The sequence below is a fragment of the Pteropus vampyrus genome, unplaced genomic scaffold, assembly GCF_000151845.1.
Source record: "Pteropus vampyrus isolate Shadow unplaced genomic scaffold, Pvam_2.0 Scaffold305, whole genome shotgun sequence".
Lineage (NCBI taxonomy): Eukaryota > Metazoa > Chordata > Mammalia > Chiroptera > Pteropodidae > Pteropus > Pteropus vampyrus.
This window is the reverse complement of record NW_011889086.1, coordinates 1,196,014-1,215,327: the sequence shown is the minus strand read 5'-3', so window position 1 is coordinate 1,215,327 and position 19,314 is coordinate 1,196,014. Positions and strand designations below refer to the sequence as shown.

The 19,314-nt window shown below is 34.2% G+C and overlaps 1 protein-coding gene across 8 annotated transcripts in view; it reads right to left on the bottom strand.

The window, feature by feature from the left end:
- OMA1 (OMA1 zinc metallopeptidase) overlaps positions 1-19,314 on the bottom strand; it is a 63,068-nt gene that overhangs the window by 24,506 nt on the left and 19,248 nt on the right. For all 8 annotated transcript variants that reach the window (XM_011377073.2, XM_011377071.2, XM_023521506.1 and 5 more), the window contains exon 7: positions 17,027-17,101. In XM_011377073.2, the coding sequence (XP_011375375.1) occupies positions 17,027-17,101 (75 nt within the window). The remainder of the gene's footprint in view (positions 1-17,026; positions 17,102-19,314) is intronic.

The window sequence follows — 19,314 nt, the reverse complement described above, 5'->3', positions numbered from 1 at the left end:
GCCTAAGAATTCAACTCTCTAAGGAATGTTCCATAGGGTCCCCAAATTTTTGTTAGTTGAATTCTTGTACTTAAGTCCCCACTTACCCTTGCTGATCTAGATCCAATACTGTCTGATTTGTCTCTCTAGCTTTGAAATCAGTTATGCAGGGAGTACATTTCCTTTTATTTTCCATATCTGTTTAGCTTAGTCTCAAGTGTTCGACTTTTTTCTTAAGTAAAATTCTCTTTCTCCAGGTCGGTCAGTGTGAATTCTTTCCCTCCTTCCTTCATTTTTTTTCTTTTTCTTCTTATATATTTTCACCGTTCTTTTTCTGACAGAACTAAAATATTTTGATTTAAAAACTGATCTTCTTCTTCCCTGAGTCTGTGGTTCCTAAAGACAGAGTTTTCACATATACTTTTTAAATTTCCTTAATCCTTGAGTTTGTAATCATTACACAGATTTTACTCTCCACCTCACCCCAAAATATAATACACGTTTCATAATAAGGATCTCTGTTTCTTTTCTTTTCCCCAGGTCCTAAAAGACTTCCCTCCCACAGCTTTATTGAAGTATAACAGGCAATTAGTTGTTTATATTTACATTGTACAATTCAATGAGTTTTTTTTTTTTTTCAATTATAGTTGGCATACAATAATATATTAGTTTCAGTTGTATAGCATAGTAGAGATCTATATAACTCATGAAGTGGTCACCTAAAACAAGTACCCCTCGTCCCCTTTACATATCTTTTACAACATTGTTGACTATTTTTCTTATGCTACACATTTCTCCATGACTATTTTGTATCTATCAATTTGTACTTCTTAATCCCTTTGCCTTTTTTCACCATCTCTCCAACCCCCTCCCATCTAGTAGTCCTCAAAATATTCTCTGTATCTATAGTTTATTTGTTTTTTTTGTTTATTTTGTTCTTTAGATTCTACATGTATGTGAAATCATGTGGTATTTGTCTTTCTCCATCTGACTTACTTCATTCAATGTAATACCTTCTAGGTTCATCAAGGCAATTTCTTTTTCCATCCCCTTCCTTTCAGTCTATGTGTCTTTTAATCTGAAGTGAGTCTCTTATAGGCAGCATATGTAGGGGTCTTGCTTTCTTTTCCATTCAGCCACTCTATCTTTTAGTTGGAGCACTTAATGCTTTTCCATTTGAAGTACTTGTTGATAGGAATGTAGTTATTACCACTCTTTATTCCTGTTTTTGATACATGCTTTTTCTTCTTAAAGAAGTCCCTCCAACAGTTTCTGTAATATTGGCTTGGTGTCAATAAATTCCTTTAGCTTGTTTTTGTCTGGGAAGCTCTTTATCTCTCCTTTGACTCTAAATGATAGTATTGCTGGATAAGTATTCTTGGTTGTAGATCCTGGGTTTTCATCACGTCAAACATTTTGTACCAAGCCCTTCTGTCTTATAAAGTTTCTTTTGAGAAATCAGCTGCCAGTCTTATGTGAGCTCCCCTATAGGCAACTAATTACTTTTCTCTTGCTGCTTTTAAGATTCTCTGTTTGCATTTAAACTTTGGCATTTTAATTATGATGTGTCTTGGTGTGGGCCTCTTTGAGTTCATTTTTTGGGGGCCTCTCTGAGCTTCCTGGGGTTGTATGTCTATTTCCTTCACCAAGTTAGTGAAGTTTTCCATCATTATTTCTTCAAATAGGTTTTCAATTTCTTGTTCTCCCTCTTCAGGTATCCCTATGGCACAGATGTTGTTACTCTTAATTTTGTCCCATAGCTTCCTTAAATTATTATTATAGTCTTGGTTACTTTTTTCTTACTGTTCTGGTTGGGTGTCCTTGGCTTTCCCATCCTCTATATCGGTGTTTCAATCCTCTTCTTCCTCCACTCTGTTGATTCCCTCTAATATACTCATCTCAGATCATGTGTTCTTCATTTTTGACTGGTTCCTTTTTATAATTTCCATTTTTATGTTTTTTTTAATCTCTTTGTTAAAGTTCTCGTTGAGTTCAACTACACTTCCCCTAAGTTCACTGAGCATCTTTATAACCAGTGTTTTGAACTCTGCATCTGTTAGATTGCTTGACTCCATTTTTCCTTGATCTATGTTCTGTTCTTTCATATGGTTTCTCCTTCTTTGTCTTCCCATTGTGGCCACCTTTCTGTGTCTGTTTCTATGTACTAATCAAAGCTCCTAAGTCTCCTGGTCTTATTGGCATGGCTTTGTGTAGTAGGTGTCTAGCAGCACAGTCCCGAAAAGAGGTTCAGCTGCAGGCCAAGTATAGCCCCAGCCTGTGCTTCTCCAGAACCACCTGTTAAGATTCAGCAAGCAATCCAAAGACCGTGCTTATAGTTGCCTCAAAAAGCCATGCCAGAATCCGAGGTTGGCTGGCCCCAGTATGAGTCTTGGCACTGCTCAGCAAGTGGTACAGGACTTGCCAAAGACATAACTGGATGTGGCTTGGGTAGAACCACGAGTTGGGGGAGACGGAGTTTCAGGGAATCCTCTGCGCAGAGCGAGACCTCTGCTATCCAGTATGATGATGCCTCAGCTACGGCAGCGCTGCATCACACCCTGGGAGAGAGCAGGGCTCAACAGAGGGACAATGGACACCACCAGAATTTCTGCCTGGGAGAAAGCCTCACCTCCAGCCCTTGCTCCAACAACTCAGCATCTCCCCGTGAGTCTCTGGTGCCCCCCAAGCAGCCAACCCAGCACTGGTGCTCAGAGTGAGCAGGCCTGTCACTGTGAAAGTCCGATTGCAGGCACAGCTCCTTGAAAAAGCATCTGCTGCTGTCGTAGCCTCTGTCCCATTCAGCCACTGGGGACCAGGCAGCCTCGAGTCTTCGCCCCCTCCTATCTCCAACCACTGCAGAGTGATTTCTTATCCCTCTCCCTAGTTGTAGGACTTCTGTTCATCTAGATTCCCAGGCGACTCTGCTTGCTGTTTGCTCCGTGTTTCTGTCTCAACTTTGATGTGGTCGCAAGAGGGGATGAAGGAAACTTCTATCATCCGTACCATTTCTCCTCTCTAACAGATCCAAGTTTCTTTTAAACAGTTTGCTAATGAAGTCCATCTCTTTGTTTTGTTAAACTCACGATCTAGACTAGCCTTTATGTAATGAATAATCTTACACTAGTGTGAGAACACATGGTGGGATGGTGGGGGGCAATGAGTAACCCTCCCCAAAAAAGTACTGTATTATACACTTAAAATTCTATTGAGAGTAGATCTTATGTTAAATGTTCTTAACACAATTAAAAAAATGAAAAAGTGATAATTATCGATCAAAATGGAAATATTTTTTAAAGAAATATTCAGCCCATCACAAGCCTAACTTACTTGCTTCCATAAAAATTATGGCAAAGTAAAGAACTTGTGTTTATCGAGTGTCTGGAAATACATAAAGAAAGAAAGGATAAGAGATTTTCTAGACAACATTTTCTTCTTAAAATAGAACTAGTAATGGCCACAGTTAGCCAGGGGAAACATAAGAAAATATGTGAAATACATTGGTCCTGGAATACCTTTTGACACAGTATACTGGGATAATGAGAAGAGCACAGGTTTTAGAATTAGAAAGATCTGGGTTCAAAATGCCAGTTTATTTTAATTAATAATCACTTATATCACACTATGTGCCAGGTATTTGTCTATATGCATTACAAATACTATCTCATTATATTAATTCACTTAATCGCCATAACAACTTCATGAGGTAGGTACTATTATTACACTCATTTTATAGATCAGATGAAGAAACCAAGTCCCATAAAAGCCAAGTAATTTGCCAAGGGTCACACAACTAATAAATGAGAGAGCCACAATTTGAACCCATGTAGACTAGTTCCAGAGTTTGTGACCTTGGGCCAATAATTTAGTCTCCAGAAATCTGATTCATCAGAAAAATGAAATTAAAGCAGTGGATCATTAGGATTAAATGTGATAATTCTTGTAAAGTAGCCAGCTCAGAACATGGTGAAAACTATGTCTATTCTTCCTTTCCTCTGGTGAGCAACCAGAGTCCATTGGTTATTGCAAGAGGCTAGGTTTGATCATAAGCGATGATGTCATGAGTTTAACAACTAAAGGGTCTGGTTTAATTCAGCCTATAATATCAATATGCATGAATATGTATTAAGGGGCATATTAATTGACAAAGAATTTTCTACTACTCATTTAGAAACTCATTGGTAGAGGTAGATGGAGTAAAAGGGGTCAAATATGTGGTGACATTAAAGAATTAAAAAAAAAGACTCATTGGACTGGTATATTCGTAAGAGCATGGTAGTATAATAACTGTTCTTATAATTCGGACATTACCCAATGCCAAAACAGTGCTAGAGAAAAATGAATAAACAGGTCTAGACCCAGTATATCCTTACCTATAACCAAAATTTTCATTAGAATTACAAAGATGAAAAGTATCTCTGAATTTTGCTCTTTCTCTTCAGCTAGACTCTCCAACAAAACTCTTGCCAGACATCACCATCTCTAAAAGGTAAATTCTGATATTAGCAGTTTTGAATCTTTTTTCACAATGCTATTAACAGCCTACACTTGTCCCAGACATTCTGGCATTCCCTCCTGTATTCCACATAAACTTGTGGTAGGTAAAATACTACACAGTCTGGAGATAATACTACAAAGGACTATGGCAAAAGGGTAGCTGGATTCCTAGAGGTTATTTTAATAAATGAGATTTAAAGGGACCAAAACAGATATAAAAATGGGCATCTTAGAGGCAATATTGTAGAAGACCAAAATTGTTCCTAGTGAGTTAAAGTATTAAAGACGTTCCATTTCAGAAATAAATGTATCTTTATCCTCGGAGGGAAAAATCTTACTATCTGTGAGACCTCTGGCGAGTTACTTAATTTCTCCATTTCTCAGTTTCATCTGTAAAATGAGAGTAATAATAGTACCTATACTTCACAGGGTTGTTATAAAGATTAAAAGTTAACACGTGTAAAATACTCAGAACAGTGCCAAGCACATAAAGAAACGTTAGCTATTATTATCATTGTTGTCAACGGCTTCATCAGTGTTATCACACTATTGTGATCATTGTCATTATCATCTGCCAGAACACGGGTTCATTTCAATCTCTCTTTCATAGATTCATTTTCCCAATACTGCCGATGGCATCTCTTGTTAAAGCTCACTTTACTTTGTAAACTATTTCTTGTCTAAACATTTTTCCAGCCAATAATTAAAAATTGCTCTTTAACAACAAATGTGGCAATGGTTTCAGCTAAACCAGATTTGCTAATTCCTCTCATTAAAAAAAAAAGAAAAAAGAAAACCTGACCTATCAAAACTAATATGCCCTAACAAAGAGGAGGAATGGAAAGACTTCTATTATTTTGTACTTCATTTCATTTTAAAGTGTTTTGCATCTTTTTATTGCCAGCATATCAGTTCATCAATCAATATAATAAATTAATTCGTAATAAATTTTAATGTATATATTTTTCTCTAGCCTAGATAAGGTTTTATCATAAGACTCAACACTTAGTATTGAAATCGCAGCAATTAAAAATTAAACAAATACACAAAAGCCTGTCTCATTTCTCTAGGTAATACAATTAGGTTCAAAATAAGATGTAATAGATAATGTATGAATAGATAAGGTAAATTATGAACATTTACCTTATAACAAACTTATTAATGAGATGTTCTCATGCATGGCTTTTTCTTTCTTAAATAAATACCAAATAAAGAACCTAAGAGATTAACTCAAATAAAACACAAAGACAGTCAGTTTGCTATGACAAAGTCTCAGAATACTAACCTGGAAAACTCAGACCTGCATTCTAGCTCGGCCTCTTCTGCTAACTAGGTATATTATTGGACAAACCACTTCACCTCTTTGGACCCTAATTTCCTTATCTGTAAAAGGAGAAGGTAAATTAGATTATTTCCAATTTTCTGTCATACTTCAAAAGTCTGTAATTCTTTAACTTATTTTAGAGAGTTTAGAATTTTGAATTTTATTTCTGTGATGAAAGTAAATTTTGCTTATTACCTATTTCCCTCACTAGATGGTGCTATCTGCTTAGTTATTCAGGCTACTTGAAGAAACCAGCAGGTAATCTCTCTCACCAGAGCCATTTACAAACTTTTGTGGCTAGACAATTCCTCCCTTTAGAGCAGTGGTCCACAACATTTTTGGCTCTAGGGATGGGTGATCCTATGAGAATTCAATGCCTGACGATCTGAGGTGGAGTTGAGGCGGTGATGCAAGCGCTGGGAAGCTTCGCTTGCCACTTACTTCCTGTTGTGCAGCCCAGTTCCTAACAGGGCAGGGCTCTCCAGGTCACCACAGGTTATAACATCCCTGCCCCCTCATCTTACAGGCCCATTAAATATCAGTAATCTCCACCTTCCAGATCACTGTGACAATCAAAAACAAGCACATAAAGTATCCTACTAGTTTAGAACCAGTAAAAGAAAATGCACTATTTTTCATAGTTAAGAAATAGATACTCAAAAATAAAAATAGATGATTTAGTTGTTTGTGAAATCAAATAAACAAAAGTAATTTCTGTAAATGGGTGTAAAGTGTCAAATTCTCTTTACAGTGACATGAATATACAAACATAACAAAATCAAATACTTCATAGGACATCTTTTTTGTCAGCTGATACCGAATAGGTAGTTATCATTCTGTGCTTAAGAAACATCTAATTTTAATGAATTTTTCATATTGTTTAGCCCTTGGCCTGAAAAGTTCATAAATCCAATGGGACAGCACATGACCAATAAATCTATCTCTCAAGAATAGTTCTCAATAACCAAGCTCACAAGACTGACATAAAATCAGAAATATCAATTTATTAATTTATGGCAATACCTATAACTGCCAAAACTACCAAGGATACAGAACATGTTCTCTCCTTTTCAGGCATGGTACAAAGGAAGACAGGGTATGATTGGAATATTGTCTAATAATCAGAGAATTCAGAATGAGGGAATTATGTTATGTGATTTGAATATTAAACGGCAAGAAATCAAAGGAGTCTGACGCATCAATGTCCAAAAAAAGGATACAAGCCTCAAATAAGAATCAAGTCCAGGATACTCAAAATAACCTTTCTGGGCAGGTACTATCATTATTCCCATTTTTCAGACTAGAAAATAGACTTGAAGATGTTAAATGATTTGCCTATAGTCATGTGGAGAAGACAGGCATTCAGGCTTAGGTCTGCCTGACGCTGGAGCCCAAGGTCCTAACCACTATACTAAATACACTATAAAATCCTTAAAATTGCTAACGAAGAAGTCTCTACCTTTCATTTTTATCTCTTGACACAGGTGCTCTTGAATTCTATCTACATTTTAGTGATATTGTATTTTCAACTCCTGGACTAAGCCATCATTTCTCTTGCCTTTGAACATGCTATCCGCCATGCCAAAAACACCCCCATCAACATCTTCACCAGAATAATTACTGCTTAGCTTTCATATCCCCACTTCAAATAATTTTTTCTCAGTATTATCCCTAGATTAAGTTTTCCTGATCCCTACAGTTATATCTCCCTGCTATATTCTTCAGTTGGGATACTGTATATCTCTATTATAATACTTCAAACTATAAAAATTATAGTTTATTGAATGTCCCTGTTTCTTATTCAAATTCTGACCTCCATAAAGGTATTGTGTATCCCTACATCCTGGGGGATGACAGGCACACATTAAATATATGGTGAATGAATAAATGAAAATCAACACAACAGGTTAGAGAAGAAATATATAAATGTAAAGAGAGTGGCACCTGGGCCTAAAAGATCTGTCTTCTGATTATATCAACAAATATTAAAAAAGAATGCATCGATCAGAATTAGGGGGTTAGTCAGCCCCAAAACTGAAAAATCTGGTGGCAAATGCTGGCCAATGTCCATTTAAGTCTTGCCTTGAGAAAGTGAATATCCTAGCTTACTATAGCCCTGATTCTTATGTGTGGCAAGGTGGAGATGGAACAGAGGGAAGTATGAATGGAGTCAATGAAAGCTATAATGAGACTGGTGCAGAAGTTCAGGTAAAACATGTTAATAGTGGAGATGGAAATACTGAAATATATTTTCCAGACAGAACTCCCAGGACTTGGTAAATGGTTATATGTAAATCATAAAGAAGAGGGAAGTGCTAAGGAGAACTCCAGATTTTTTCCAAAAGCAACTGAACATAAGGTTACGGTATATTTATTGGGAAAAGAAAAACTAGAAGAGAAAAAGGTGAAAAAGGAAATCAAGAATTTAACACTGAATATATTAGGTTTAAGATACTTGTGAAATGTAAAGAGGAAATAACAGGCTGACATTTGGACATAAGTGATTAAAAGATTAGTGCTCTTAGAACTTTAATTATAACGACTCTACGATATAGGTCCTATTATTGTTCCTATCTTACAGATGAGAAAAACTCAAGGTGCAAAAAGGATAAATAACTTGCCCAAGATCACACAGCTAGTACACTCTGGCAAAGCGGATTCGCAAACTGAGGCAGTCTAGTTCCAGAGCTCACTCATTATCACCACACTATATTGCTTCTTTGGTAGCCGATTGATACTCTGCCCTACGGGAATTCCAGAAAGGTTCAGTGTTTAGTACCTAGTAAAGAAGGGGTGAGGTATAAGGTTCAAACAGAAAATTAAGCAAAAGTCTCTACAATGAATGAGAAAAACCCGACTTCTCTCCCCATTGCAATCCCTAAACAGAGACAGCTAGTTTTACAAGATTCTTCTGCAAAGACACTTGAACAGCAATAGAGGAAAGACCTAGACATATTTGGTGTGAAACTCCCTCCAAAAGAGCTGCCTCACTGACCTATAATCTTACAGTAAAGTCCACTATCCCAACTTATGCACACAGAGCTTCTGAAAAGTTTCTTAGTGCCTTCTTGTAAAACATGGACAATCATGAATCACAAATTTGGGGATTTACAGTTCTATCCATGAGGAAGTTAACTGGTACTGGACTCGTCCTTCCACCATAAATAACTATGAAACTGGACAGAATATGTGAGGCAAACATTTTCAGGAAGGACAGAATGTAATCCTTAAGAGAAAGAGAAATACCTAAGGTGCTCCCCAGATTTGCTTCTGCTCTCTGCCTAGGACAGTTTCCTGACCGCAAGAGAGGGCGGTGGAACCCAAGTAGAACATGGTGTGCTTCTGACCTAAGGAGTTAGGAGACAGGAGTTTAAGGCCGCAGAAGTGGCTGGAACTTGTGAAGTAAGATACCAGAAAGAAGTTTGCCCCAGAAATTGGTGCAGAGGTTCCTTAAACTGGTTATCATCAAAATTAAAAATGTTTGCTTTACAAAAAACAAACAAACAAATCCTGTTAAGGAAAAGAAAAGACAAGACAAAGATGAGAAAAAGCTACTTTCACATATCTATATCCATAATCACATATCCAACAAATGACTATATCCAGAATGTATAAGTAACGCTCTAAAGTCAATAGTAAGAAAACAAACAATCCAATCTTATCATGGCAAGACTTGAACAGATACTTGACCAAGGAGGAATACATAAAATCATTAGTCAGATTATAAAAGACTAAATCTTCCATAACAAGAAACCAATAATGTCAAAACGTGAGTCAAGAAATTATAAAATAAAACATATTACACAGAAATATAGAGGTAAAGAGCTAAACGAATTTAAGGTGATTTTCACCTCTGGTTGTAAGGGGGTGGGAGGGTGCAGTGAAGGCTGTTATTTCCCATTATAATACTAAATGACTTTCTATAATAAAATGTGTGGCTATACACACACACACACACACACACATATTTAAAGGGAATAATGGTTAAAAGCATAAAATGCTAGTAATAAAAACAACAAGATAAAGATAGAAAGGTAAGTATAGAATATGACAACACGGAGGTAGACAAGCTGATCTTGAGAAATGTAATTATAGAAGAGGGATAGGGCAGAAACCAAACTGTAGCGTGGACCTTGAAATCATACACACTGGGGTGTGAATCATAGCTCTGCCATTTTGTACCTGTGAACAAGAAAGTAATTTAACCTATCTTCAGTTCCGTCATCTGTAAAATGAAGATAATGCTCAGAACAATAACTACTTCATGGAGTTACTATAAGGATTAGATTAAGCAATGTATATAAAATACTGAGCACATTACTGGCACATAATAAATATTAAATGGCAGATAATGATGTTATTACCTAAAAATGTGATATCACAGAATAAATGTTAGTATAAATATAAAATTTGAAGTTTTTATACTGTTTCTCCCTTTTGATAGAAAATAAATATTTGTATTCAGAGATGGCATTTTTATATCCTAAGTGCTCCATAACTAAGATATTACCTGTATCACTATGTATTCACGACTTATCTTCTGTAGTAATATTGTTTTCTCCTTTGAACAAAATAAACGATAATATCACAACTGGCAAAAAGGTCACCTAGTCCGCAATACAATATTTTGTTTGCTTTAGAAATGAAATCATAGTTTTATCTATCCGGATGTACTTTTAAAAAATATATGGCTTGCATATTATAAATAATCAAAGTAATACCAATATTTCCTTACTAACTTCTCTAATTTCATTCTTTAAATAAAACAGAAAATTTAACTTATCAAGTCATCCAAAAACACAAAACTGGCATTTGATTACTCACATAGTAATCACTCAGAGTAGTAACTCCCAAAATGCCTGGAGAGCAGAATCACTTGGAAGCTTGTAAACATATTCAGTTTCAGAGTTTCATCATTTAACTACTGATTTAGAATTTCCAAGTGCGGAGCCTAGAATATGTATTTTTTAAAATCTACCCAGCAAAAATATAATAAAAGGCAATCTTTAAAAGAAGAAACAAAAAAAGGCAATAAAAATAAAACAATATGCTCAACTTTACAACTAGGAAAAAAAAATGCAAATGTTTAAAAGCAATGAGATTCCATTTTTTGTCCAAATTAACAAAAATGAAAGAGACCAAAAACAGTGTCGATGTAGGTATAAAAAGGGACATTCTGATATGTCATTGGAAATATTAGCTATCTACATTTTGGAATAATTGAGTTATCTTTCAAAAATAAAAAATGAAAATGCCATCGATCCTACCCTACAGCTATAAAAGCCCAAGGAACATAAGAATATGTGTCTCAGGATGCCCATTTCAGAAATATCTGTAATAAAAAAAAATTAGAAATAACATAATTGTTCATTAATAGGTACATAATTAAGTGAATTATCCTTATTACAGAAGATTAGGTAGCTATTGAAAAGACTAAGTTAGAAATTTCCTCTTCTAGCAGCAATAGAGTGAGTAGCCTATAGTAGAACAATGTTCCTGTAAGAAATACGTAGAAAACCTGGATAAAATATAAATAATATTTGTTCAAAGGTATTGGAGAGTTACCAAGTTAGCCAAGGCTAGAGAAGTCAAAATTCCAGAAAGAAGGAAAGCTTATTTAGGTGAATCTGATCTTCTATATGTTGTATTTCTCCTCAGCAAATCTGTTAAATTTTAAGCAGTAAGAAGGCTGAGAATATGAACAGAACGCAGAAGAAATCCAAGCAGAAAGAGGTGACTAAAGAGAAGCTGTCTAACAGGGAAAGAGAGCCAAAACTTAGAAGTCAGGCTGTCAAGACAGCCAAATTAGAGAAGTCAAGATTTGAAAAACAAGAGACAATTCTTGATACTAGTTCATCATGGTGTCCATCAATTCTTGAGCTACACAGGGCATATTTAAAACCAAAAGGGGCCAAAAACATGAGTAGAGCTTTCGACAGTCTCATTGTGCTGTCAGAACAAAAAATGAAGTTCAGGAACCATTACAGAAGAGGAACTTAGCATACACTCCAAGCCTTCAATAGGCTTTCCTAGACAGCAATACCCTTACGAATGAAGGTGAACTAGAGGTAAATTGAAACTTATGAAGACTCAGCTCAGGCTCTGACTGATTCAAGTGATCCTTTGTATTCTTGCTGTCCACTGAACTACAGAGAAAATCTCCTATGATGAAAGAAATTATCATTCAGTGCTAACTGTACTTTATATGAAATGTCCAGCATTCAATCCAAAATAAACGAGCATATCAAGAAACAAGACCAAAGGCAAAAAGAGACAACAGAAACAGATCCAGAGATAATAAAATATTATAGTTAACAAACATGAATGTTTTAAAAAATGTAACATATTCAAAAAAATTAGAACAAAATGGAAAATTTTACCAAAAAATTGAAATTTGTAAAAGAGAATCAAATGGAAATTCTAGATTGGAAAAATACAATAACTGGAATTCAAAACTCAAAGATGAGTTTAATGGCAGAATGGACAGAGCTAAAATAAGATTAGTGAACTACACGACTGTATTGGAAAACATACTTGCTTAAAAATGAAGAGACAAGAATAGAAAATACCAAAAACAAACAAACAATATATGAAACATATCAAAGCCTAACATATAAGTACTCCCAATGCCAGAGGGGAGAAGGGAAAAAGTGTTGTAAAAGCAATATGTTAAAAAATAGCTGAAGATTTCCCAACTAATGAAAAAATATCAAGCCACAGCAAGGACAACAAATACAAAGAAAAGCACAATTAGACACATCGTCGTCAAACTACAGAAAAGCAAAGACAAATAATTTGTATTTCTTAATCCCTTTTACCTTTTCCACCCATCCCTCTACCACCTAGCCCCATCTGGTGACCATCAATTTGTTCTCTGTTATCTATGAGTAAAAATAGTCACGGGAATGTAAAGTGCAGCATAGGGAATATAATCAGTAATATCATAATAACTATATATGGTGTCAGATGAGTACTTGACTTACCAGGTAATGACTTCGTAAGGTATGCAAGTGTCTAATCTACTGATTAGTTCTACACTGGCAACTAATATAAAATTGTAAGCCAAGTGTAATTGAAAAATAAATTTAAAACAAAAGAGTTTCTGGCTTTCTGGCCTAAGAGTGTTAACCAGCTTCCACTGATAAAGCTGTAGAAGATGGTGGTAGAAAACAACACTTCACCAGCTAAAGTGCCAAAGATCGTAGTTCAGGGATAGGAAAGCAGTGAGAAATCTAAAGGAGAAATTCTGACAGTGAGAGAACTACAGAAGGAATATGAAACTCTGTATAAACTGCCCAAATTCCTGATGATGATAAACCACACATAAGGAGGGGAGATATGAGGAAGGTGGGTAAGAGTTGTAGAAAAGTAATCAAAGACCAGAAAGAAAAATAGACTATGGGGACCAAATCTATGAGTCCGCTGTTTTATTTTGTTAATTCATTGAATTCCTCAACCATGAGCAGTTTAGGCAACAAAAACCTGAAGCTTTGTGGGCTTGAAGTTTCAACAGAACCAGAGGAGCCAGTAAACAGAGGAGCCTGGAAACAAGAAATACTCAGAAACAAGTAAACAACATGGAGGGTGAGCTCCATCTTGAATGAAATTCTTGATGACTGCCAAATATACCATTGCCGGGTTCCTATATTTTATCAGATATTACTTAATATTAACCTCAAATAGATTTAATCCCAAAAGGAACTATTAAAAATAATGCCAAGAGTTATATCTAGAAAGTCAATTAAGAAGATAAAAGGAAATACCAAAAAATATTTATTAACTCAAAAGAAGGCAGAAAGGAGGAACAGAGAAACAAAAAATAAATAACACAAATAAAAAGCCAATAGCAAAATGACAGGCCTAAATACAACCATATCGATAATTACATTAAATGTAAATCAACTATACACTTCAAGCTAAAGGCAGAGATTGTCAAACTGAATGACAAAGTGAGAACCCACTTTATGCCATCTATCAGACATGCATTTAAATACAAAAACTCAAATAGTTTGAAAGTAAATAGGTAGAAAAATACCCATATACAAAGTGAACAGTAACACATAAAGCTGGAGTGGCTATATTAATGCAAAAAAATGTTAAAAAATTGCTGTCAAACAAAAAATAGGTCAAAGAGTATTACCAGTGACAAAGAGGGATACTTCACAATGATCAATTTAAAAAGAGGATAAAATAATCCTATGTGTGTATGTACCTAATAGAGCTTTAAAATTCATGAAGCATAAACTTAAAAAATTGAAAGAAAAAAAACAGACAAATCTACAATTATGCTTTAAAAATTCACTACTCTCTCAATAACATGTAGATAAAAAAATCAGAAAGATATAGAAGATTTCTATGACAATATAAACAACCTTAACCTAATTAATATTTATAAAATATACACTCAACAAATACAGAATACACATTTTTTTCAGGTGATAAAATAAATCTTAACACAGTATGTTCCCTGACCACAAAGGAGTTAATTAGAAATAAACAATAAAATATTTAGGCAAGCCCCAAAGATCTGTATATTAAATGACTCACTTCTAAATAATGCATGAATGAAAGAAGAAATCACAAAGAAAATTAGAAACTATTCTGACTTAACTGATAATGAAAATAAGTATAAACCTAAAATAATGCAGAGTGGGAAATTTATAGCCAATGATCTAAATTTTCACCTTAGAACACTAGAAAAAGAAGAGTAAATTAAACCCAAAGTAGAAAAATGAAATTTCATAAAAACTTTAAACTTTTATTCTTCAGGACACATCATTAAAAAATAATAAAGCAAGCCACAGAATGAGAGAAAATGTTTACAATATACATATTTGACAAAGGACTTGTAAGCGCATGTATAAAGAACTCTTACTACGTAAGAATAAGACAAACAACCCAATTTAAAAATGGGTAAAATATGTAAAAAGATATTTAACAAAAGGTACATGAATGGCCAGTACACATATGAAACTATGCTCCTTGTCATTAGTCATCAAGGAATGAAAATTAAAAATTAAATGGACTAAATAGATCCAAAAAACAGGAAAGACTGAAACAACAACAACAAAACTGTGTATTACTTATAGGAGACACACACATAAGGAAACAGAAAGCTTGAAAATAAAAGAATGGAAAAGATATGCCACACAAGCACTAACCAAAAGAAAGCTGTCATAACATTATTAATAAAGAAAAAAGTGAACTTAGGCAAAAAGCATTTGTAGACACAAAGAGGGATTTCATATTGATAAAAGGATCAATCACCAGTAAGATCTAACAATCCTACATAAGTATGCTAAAAATAGTATTGATATGTACAAAGCAAAAACTAATAGAACTAGAAGGGGAAAGAGAAAAATCCACAACCATGAGACTAACAAACCCCTTTTGATAACTAGAAAACAAAGGTGCCCACCATTAACATTGTATTGAAGTTTTTGGCCATTACAATAAGGCAAAGAAAAGAAAATCTATGGATTAGAAGAAATAAAACTGTCATTATTCACAGGTGACTGTGAATAATGTGTGTATATATATACACATGTAATGGTATATATAAAATCTAAAAGAATCTACACACTATTAGAATTAAGTGAAGTTAGCAAATTATCTGGATATAAGGTCAATTATAAAAACAAACTATTTCTATATATCAGAAACCTTAGTTTTTAAATGACACTATTCATAACAACATCAAAAATGTTACTCAGCAATAAACCTAAGAAAAGATGTGTAATTCCTATATACAAAAAAAATCTCGTAATATCACTGAGAGAAATTAGAGAACATCTAAATAAATGGACAAATATATCATTAATGGATTGGAAGACTCAATATTGTTGACACTAGTCAACTATCCCCAAATTGATTTATATTTAACACACCAACTCCAATCAAAATCCTAGGCATGTTTTTGTACAGATGTGTAATTTGATAGGCTGATTATGAAATTTATATGGAAAAGCAAAGGACCAAGAATAGCAAGTCAATCATGCAGAACAACACTGGAGGACAGAAGCTCTCAGATATCAAGACTTACTACAAAGCAAGTGATGATGTGGTATTGGCTCAAAAATATACAACAGACTAATGGAATAAAAGGGGGAGTCCAGAAACAGACTTCCATGTAGCCTCCTATATTTATGACAGAGACACTGAAGTAGTCAATGTAGAAAGACAATGTAGGAAAACAATGATTCTTCAATAAACAGTACTGAGTTCATTAGATATCCATATGGAAAAAAAAATTATCTTGACCTCTTTCATGTTACATATAACAAAGATAACAAAACAATAAAGCTTCTTGGAAATAAAACAGGAACAATTTATTGAGATAGCAAAGATTTCTTAACCAGAACACATTTACCTAAAAGAAAAATTTCATAAATTTCAAATTTTAATGCAGTACATTAAAGTAGGAAATAAGTGGACCATTATTTGGAAATCGCTTATCTATGCAGTCTGATAATTCACTTAATTCTCCATATGTAATATTCAAAGAACTGGTTTTGCTTTTGTGAATGAGTAATATCTTGATTTATAAAATTAAATCCATAAAACTCATAATGAAAATTCCTAATAATAGTGATTTTTAATAGTTATTTTTAATAACCATTGAAAACTAAACAAAGAATCAAATATGATTTGAACTTAATGTTAAGCGGCACTGTTTTCACTTATTTTTAAAAATCCAGTTTCATGTCTAATGTTAAATACAAATAATAATAATAGTTATCACAGGTGATTAAAAATAGCAGACAGGCACAAATGCCCGGTTAAGCAGACATGAACAAAGCCAACTTAAATCAGGTAAACACCCAGAGTTACTCTGTGGCTCGCAAAACTAAGTCATCTGCTGCAACAAAAATAATGTGAAAGATACAGAGGAATAAGCCTGCTCTTCTACCATTTATTCGAATGTAAAAATTCCATTTGCTCAGTCAAGATCCTAGCTACAATATGATAAACCTTTCTCCAAATCGGGGAAAAAACAGCTACGCATCATCTTATTTACTCAAAAAGCCTCCTTAGATCAGCAAAACAAGGCAGAGGAGTAAAATAAAGAGAGCATTAGCTTCCAGAGGGCACAGATTTAAAAATAGCATTAATGAAAAATTACATATAGTCCAACTCTCATTCTCTGTCCATGTCAAACTTCATTAAGACAATGCACATTTATCTTTTACTATGTGAAGGACACTGTGCATTATCAACAAAACATTTTACCTTTGCCACTAGCTGTAGTCCAATTTTGTCAGCTTCAGCCTCCAATGTTCTACTGTATGGTCTCTTAAACATATACTAGGAAGAAATAGAAAAAAATTTGCATTAAGATTATTTCTTAACAAAATGAGATTTTAAATATTAATTTCAAAGAGTTTCTAGGATAAAGTTTTTATACTCTCCATTATTAACATTTAAAGAACACTGTGGTATAAAACATAAACTGTAGGCTTTATTTCTTCCACCAAAGAGTAATATTTTTTAAACAGAAAGAATAGAAAAAAAATCATGCCTACAAACTTCTGGAGAGTTTATAGTACCATATAGAGTACTTCTACTTTTCTAACTATAATCTCTACCCACTACATAGAAGATTCCCCCAAGAAAGCTTATCAATACTGTCTTTTATTATGGCCAAGGAACATTTTGATCTTGCAGTTTTAAAATAAAATTGAAAAAACATGGCTATATAATAGCCAGTGACACTACTAGAAGATTTATTTCAGTTGGAAAATTAACCATATTGTAGAATGTTCTTTCTTTGATAAATTATCTTAATTTCCCTTTTTTCTAAGTATTGATTAGTTAGGAAAATGAAATTTTCTTCCAACTTCAATAAAAAAATGCAAATAGATATTGTAACTTTAATTTTCCTGATTACTTATATTTATGTGAATGCTTTCCAGTTAAATTCTAATTTTCAGTAAGTACTAAAACTTTGCAGGAGATGGATCAATAGGCAGGACTTTTGAGAAAAGAGCTATTTAATTTATTGGAGAAGCAGTTTTTCAGAGGTGGCTACATGTCAGTGATGGCTAGAAATAATATAATCAATCTGATCCACAGTATGTGACCATTAGATATAACTTTCTTCCTCCTTGATCATGTCTGTTTTAGGTTGCTGAACTATATTACGTACTGTCTTCACTCTCTGTGACTCATCTATCTACAGGTGTCCCATCAAGTCTGTTGATAGTATAACTAATTAAAAACATTGCTTTAAAAGGAGACAAATTTGCGTTCAAATCCAAATGCTGACACTTTTTAAATATTAACCCTGGGCTAATTGTTTAACCCATCTAAGTCTGGTAGTTCCACATGTAAAATGGAGTACTAACAGTACAAGCCTCCTAGAGTTGCAGAGCGAATAAAATGAGCAAACAATAATAGGTCCTATTTATTGAATCCTTGCGTTGTGCCAGGTACTGTGCTAACTGCTCTAAATCAGTGGTTCTCAAAAGGATGTCACTGTGTCCTCCAGGAACACTGAAAATACCTGGAGATATTTTTGATTGTCTGAGGGAGCGGGATGGAGGTGGAGGACGGGAGAGTGCTACTAGCATCTGTTGGGTAGAGGCTAGATGTTTAGAGGCAGCTGGATGTTTAGAGGCTACTAAACATCCTGCAATGCACAGGACAACTCTCTACATAAAGAATTATCTAATCCAAAATGTCAACAGTGCTTACATTGAGAAATCCTGCTTCAAATGTATCATTCATTTCACAACAATGCTTTGAGTTAGCTACTCTAATTATCTCAATTTACAAATGAAGAAACTGAGATCTACATAAGTGAAGTAACCTGTCCAGATTCTATAGAATTTAGGTACAAAGGAGCCTAAATTCAAACACAAGTTCATCTGATCAGAGCATATATTCTTAACCCCTGCACATAATTAATCTATAGTGTTTATTCTAGTGTCTGATATATGGTAAACACTCAATAAATGTAAGCTACTATAATTATTACTAATAGCTCTCAAAATCCTGTCTGGCAGAATTCTATGAGGGCTGCTACATTATGCCCAAATCTTTAAGATTATAAAAATAGGACTCCCCAATGGTTAAGTGAGTGCCCCAACTTCTTTCTTCTCTTTTCTCTGACAAATAAATGTCAGCAGCTCCCCTCCTTAATGACTTCACTAACTGTATTCCTCTCTGTTCACCAATCCCAATGAGCAAGGCTTTCTAGAAAGGTATATATTCCTTGTCATCAAAATGTTGGGGGGGTCTTGATTTAGGGAAACAGTTCAAACAGAAGTAATTCCTATTTTATTTTCAGTTTAATATTAAAGAATTATTCTGAAGTAGCAGGACTCATCAAGTATTTTAAGAAACAGCTACAAGTCATTTTTCTCATGAGTAAATATTCTGATTCCATTACAGAAAAAGCTATCTATTGACAGATGAAAAAAAAAAAAAAAAACTACATTAACTCCTTTGACTTTCCCAGCACATCATGACAGAAATAAAATTCAAAATATGAGATCCTATAACCTAAGCAATAACCA